We start from the raw sequence: 6000 nt of genomic DNA on the forward strand, positions 1-6000 counted from the left end.
CCTGGGAGATTCCAGATGCAACTTCCATCAGGGAAGTCCGAAGACAAGCCTTTTCCCATCTCTCAAAACCTACCTGTTGTATTATTCAGCACTTAGTAACCCAGGGTTTGCTCCATCCCAGGGTATGCTTGGCAGTGGCTTAAGTCAGTGTACAGCTCAAATCCTCATTTGGTCCCAGCTTTGGTCTGCTTTTCCCCATTGGCAAAGGAAAAAAAAAAAAAAGACTATTTCACTTCAACTGATTTATCATCGTCAGGACTGGAGAGATGGCTCAGTAGTTAAGAGCACTGGCTGCTCTTCCAGAGGTCCTGAGTTCAATTCCCAGCGCATGCACATAAAACCACCTATAACACTAGTCAGAGAGGATCCAATGCCCTCTTCTAGTGTGCACATAGACATGCAGAAAAAAACACCCATATACATAAAATGCATATGTTTTTAATTAATTAAATCATTGTAATGTTTAAAAGTTTTTTCTCAAATAATTTCCAGTTAGATGTACAAGCTGTAGAGTTCTTAAACTGTAGCGGCGAAGAAAGGCAACATAGACTAAAAGACATAAGTGAAAGTCAGCTCTCGGCAAATTCATTTTATTCCACTAAGAATTTTACCAATAACCACTATCAAGAACTACTATGTATCTTTTTTTTTTCTACCTATTCTATCAATTAAAAGCCTTATCCCTATAGGGGTTTTTTTTTTTCCCCAAAGAGTTATGTTGCTGGGTAATTTCTCTAGGCATCTGTGGGAAGTAGTGTGCTATCCCATGTCATTCTGTTGACCTCCAGGGTTGACCTGGGGAGTGTGGGTGACCCACTGTGCTCCCGGTGGGCTTGGGGTGGTCTTCAAATTAAATGTCCTGGAAAAAGAGTTATGTGGTCATATGATCTCTGCAGTTTTGTTTAGGCCATTGATGGTCTACAATTGATGAATTTACAAGTAAGACACTTGTCCCTTGATCTGAAGAACCCCAAACTAAGCTGTCCAAAGCATTGGCAAACCTTGAGAAGAAGCATGGAAGTGTCATTTGAATATAAAATGTTGAAGAAGAAAGGGCAAGGCAGGGACGGTGATCCAGGCCTGGCAGATCTCTGTGACCAAGGGCAGCCTGGTCTACAGAGCCAGGGCTACAGAGAGGAACAGCACCAAAAAGTCAACACCACCACCAGCAACAACAACAAGCCATGTCAGGGAATGAATTGGAAGTAGCCCAAATGTTAAACATCAGCCTTTATTGAAAATAGCTAGAGCCAGGTATGGTGAAAGATTTTAATTTCGGCACTTGACAGGCGGGGGGATCTGTGAGTTCAAGGCCAGCATGGTCTACATATCGAGTTTCTGGTCTACAGAGAGACCCTGTCTCAAACAGGTGGGGAACAGACAGACGTACAGAGTTTGAGGTGTCTATTCAAAGAGGGGAAATGGCCCAAGTTATAAGAACAGATGAGAGCCAAGGGTAAGATGTATAGTAAACAGAACAGACATCCCGTCTCAGTAAGCATAGCTGTCAACTGTAGTCTTTTACATTTTAAAAGTATATATCATTTTAAATATATATATGTGTGTGCACATTGAACCTTGCAATCACCAAATTTGTGTCAGCAAAGAAACCAATAGAAAAGACAGGGAAGAGACAGAAACCAGGAGACTCTGCAGAGGGTGACAGGGTGGCGGGGTCAAATCCGGAAAGGAGTCAATGCAGGGGACAATGCAGGGGACAGAAGTGCTGTGGATCTGGCAGTCAGTCTGGTGGCCTGGAAAAGAACTAAGTCACTGTTCTTAAGGGCACTGTTGTTAAGGGCAGAAGGCAGCTTGCAGCAGGGCAGAAACCCTTCCAGCACACCATCACCATGCGTCTCGGTGTACCGAGTGGCTGCGCATTCCCTGGCGGGCAGTTCTGAAAAGTGTAAAAGGGAAAAGCTTAACCCCTCCCCACCATGGCCAAGTGCTATGCTCTGAGTTATTGGTGAAGAAACTTATTCGGTGCTGCGGTTCAGGCGTGTGTGCTGGGTGTGGACAGAAACAGCTTGAAACAAACTCGTCAGGTTATCTGGCATTCAACACGGTGCGGGCTTGTGTAAGAAAGGATTGTGCAAGCTTGGGTTAGAAAGCATTGGCTCATCAAGTCCACGCTTAAGGCATGGCTCCTTGTAGTGCGAGACTGAGAAGCCCGTGGTCATATGGACATTTCTGCAGGATCGAACTGTATCCTTTCAAAATGAAAGTCCTTCCACTTTGAGTGCCGGTTCTGAACTCCGCTCGCAATATCTTCCACAACGAAACTTTCGATTTTTATGACCGGAATCTCGAACGTCTTGTATCTCACAAAAATTCCCCAGTCATGGCTACAGTTCTGTTTGGCACAGAATATTTTTGCTTTCTTCTCAAAACTGTCATAGATCTTTGGTTTAGGGTGTGGCTTACACACAAAGTGCTCCTTAAAAGCATTTCCGAGTACAGTGTAGTGGGATGTCTAGGAGGAAGAGATGGATCACACAGTGTTAGAAACGGTCCGAAACTGACTCAGAAGCCACTCAGTAGCCAAGAGGGAAGAATGAGTGGAATCCCATTTATTTTACAAGTTGGAAGGAAAAAAACTATATAGACAGTCTTCCCTGGGCTGATTAGGACCCATTTCCTGGGCGTCTAGCACCTAAGAAGGGAGAAAGCCCAGCTTACCAACTCAGAAGCAAAGAGAAGTTCACATACAAAGTGCAAGTTCACCAGAGGCCAGAAAGGCACCAATGCACAGGGCTAAACCCCCAGGGATCACAGGGTGTGAACAGGCTCAGGAGCCATGATGTCCACAGACCTCAACTAGACTTGACTTAAGAGTGTACCCTACAACTGAAGGCATTGAAGGGGATTGCAACCCCACAGGAAGAACAACAATATCAACCAACCAGTCCCCCAAGAGCTCCCAGGGACTAAGCCATCCACAAAGGGGTACACATGGCTCCAGCTGCATACATTGCAGAGGATGGGCCTTGTCATGCATCAATGGGAGGAGAGGTCCTTGGTCCTAGGACGGCTCCATAGATGCCCCAGTGTAGGGGAACTGAGGGTGTTCTTTATGTAAATAAAGAAAATATCCAATTAAAAAAAAAAAAAAAAAAAAGAGTGTATCCTAGAGATGCAAATGCAGACCCAGAGTCTAGTTCTCCAGGGAATGGTCTACAGGGGCCACTGGGAACAAGAAGCCTTGAAATTGGAGCCGAAAGGACCTTTTACATCTAAAGAATCAGACTCAGAAAATGGATGTCACTCATAATAAGTAATATACCCCTCCCCCAGCTAGTGCAACCGTCTGCCACCGCCATTGGTAGCAGGAATGATGACTGCGAGATTAGTCTCTGGAGGTTTTTTGCCAATCTTAGTTAAAAGTTTTTTTGTTTTGTTTTGTTTTGTTTTGTTTTGGAGGGAGGGTTCGAGACAGGGTTTCTCTGTATAGCCCTGGCTGTCCTGGAACTCACTCTGTAGACCAGGCTGGCCTCGAACTCAGAAATCCACCTGCCTCTGCCTCCCGAGTTAAAAGTTTTAAGGAGACCATGTGTAATGGTACACACCTTTAAGTCCCAGCATTTGGGAAGCAGAGACAAGGGGATCTCTATATAATGAGTTTCAAGAGACCCAGTGCTATAAGACCCAAGATCCTGTCTCAAAAAAAAAAAAAAAGTTTAAGGGGGGGAGTAGAAAGCTAACCTACAAGTGTTATATTTTTTAAAATGAGATGTTTTGTTTTCATTATAAAAGCATTCTCTGTCCCAGTAAGGAAGTTTAGAAAACAAAACAGGAAGAGAGAATTCACGAGCAGAATATCATTTTTATATATTAGCCTTTTTTCCCCCTTTAGACAAAGATGGACCCACACTGGTCATGACAAAGATATCACTGCTCATGTTGTATGCAGCCGTAACAAAGGCATCTTTATAATTTCATATTCATATTATTTTCCCACTTTACCAATTCATTTGCTGGCAGGTTTATACTATAACCATGTACACTTCAAAATCAGAGCTTGAACACTTCTGTGGCATAACCTGTGACGTACAGGAAAGTTGCAGGGGTGCCTCAGAAGATTTGTGAATGCCTTTAACCCAGTTCCATTCTGGATGCAGTTACGCATTTGTTAAAACCAAGAAACAAATTACAGATTTTTATGCCTAATCCTTACTTGTCCCTGGAACTAATCAAGGACAGAACACTGTATCTAGCATAGCCTTCATTTTCTATCCCTGCATTGGGAAAAACCTATTTCTTTGGAGAGAGTGGTGGCACATGCCTGTAGTCCCTGAACTGGGGAGGCTGAGACACAGAAGAATGGCAAGTTGAAGCCAGCCTGGTCTACTTACGTGACACTGTCTTTCAAAGCACACCGTTGTCCTCACTTAGGGGGTGCAGTGTGATTAATCTAAGCATGCAATGATCTCATCAGATTAATTAGCGCCCCCTTCTGCCTGAACAGTTTTCATCTCTTCATGTATGAAGTTTTGAATTTCTCTCATCTAATTCTTTGTTAAGAGTTGTAATGAATAGGAAACTAGAAGCGGTACTCACCGTGCTGTGCAGTGGAACGGGAAACCTTGTCCATCCTGCCTGACTGTCTGGGGCAGCTACAACTAGACCTCCCTCCTCAACGCCTCGTTAAGCACCATTTTCTGTTTTGTACTTCAATAACATCAGCCTTTCTGGCTCCCACATAGAAGCAGGATTTTATCTCTTACTACAGGACCACGGTCAACACTCAAAACCCTCTAACATACAGAGTGTTCTTGCTACAAACATTTCCCCGGAAGCTGGTAAGATTTAACTGGTGCTAAAAACTACCCAGGGCCACTCACCTCAACCACTCGAATGTCGGCTGTGTAGCACGCAAAAGTCTTGCACTTTCCACACAGCAGTTTCTTGTTTTCTTTGTCGGGGACAGGTTGTGGTTTGTGTTGACTGTCTCTGAGGAGTTTTTCATTCAACTGTATGCGGCGAACCTACATGCCAACAGGAAGGTTATTTGACCAAAACTAGCACACAAAGATAAATGCACGTGGCCACACACACACACACACACCATGGTCATTTGTTATTTCTAGTCAGATTCTATAAGAGTAGCACAGAAAAAGAGACTTACTGTCTTTTCAAATTTCATTTCATCCCATGTCTGCAGTCTTAAAATGGATTCATTCATTATTTTTTCCTTGACCATGTTCGCCTTTTCTTTTTCAATCACATCAGCGCTGCTGGTCAGGAGGAAGCACTTGCTGTCCCGTGCTCTTCCTCGGCCTGCCAGGAAACGTTTTTGTGTGTGTGTTAATGTAAAACTCTGAGGTTACTGGAAAGAGATGTGACAAGTATTTCTCGAATTCAACTTTGATTCACTGCATCCCTACTTTCTAGGGAGGCTGAACCGAAGAGTAGACTCAAATGCAGGTTCTAGTCAGTGTGCTCAGCAGACAGAGAAACCATCTCTGGCAGTTTCCATGGGGTCTCCAATGACATAGTCTGATTGCACCGCACTGCCAGCAACACTGATTTACAGATAATCTGCCACGAACCCTCAGCGGTGGCACCAGGCACGCGCACCTGACCCTTCTGCAATGCGGAGAGAGGAATGCAATTGTCATGCTCTTGCAGAGACAGATAAAAAGGGTCATGGGCATTTAAAGGAGTGCTTATTCTAGGTGGAAGAATTAGGTTATGTGTGGCAGAGACGGAGATAGGACCTAACATATAGAGTGGCAGTATGTGAGAAACTGGACGAGCAGTAAGTGGGGTCTGGCTGGCTAAACCACACAGTAAGCAGAGGAGGATGAAAAATGGATGTGACTGATGAGTGACAAGCACAGAGACGTTATTCAGGAAAGGGAATGTGGGGGCTCTTCTTGGGGAAACAAGAAAGGGAAAGGAAAAGCCGGGCGTGGTGGCGCATGCCTTTAATCCCAGCACTCGGGAGGCAGAGGCAGGTGGATTTCTGAGTTCGAGGCCAGCCTGGTCTACAAAGTGAGT

The 6000-nt window shown here is 44.5% G+C and overlaps 1 protein-coding gene across 1 annotated transcript in view; it reads right to left on the reverse strand.

Moving 5' to 3' along the window:
* Positions 1-497: 497 nt before the first annotated feature.
* Positions 498-6000, reverse strand: part of Ddx58 (DExD/H-box helicase 58) — a 42860-nt gene continuing 37357 nt past the window's right edge. Inside the window, exons 15-17 of the mRNA XM_021222132.2 lie at positions 5126-5277; positions 4842-4985; positions 498-2473 (exon numbers count right to left, since the gene is read on the reverse strand). Coding sequence (XP_021077791.1) covers positions 2177-2473; positions 4842-4985; positions 5126-5277 — 593 coding nt within the window. The 3' untranslated portion in view covers positions 498-2176. The remainder of the gene's footprint in view (positions 2474-4841; positions 4986-5125; positions 5278-6000) is intronic.

This window comes from Mus pahari, chromosome 22 (assembly GCF_900095145.1).
Source record: "Mus pahari chromosome 22, PAHARI_EIJ_v1.1, whole genome shotgun sequence".
NCBI lineage: Eukaryota > Metazoa > Chordata > Mammalia > Rodentia > Muridae > Mus > Mus pahari.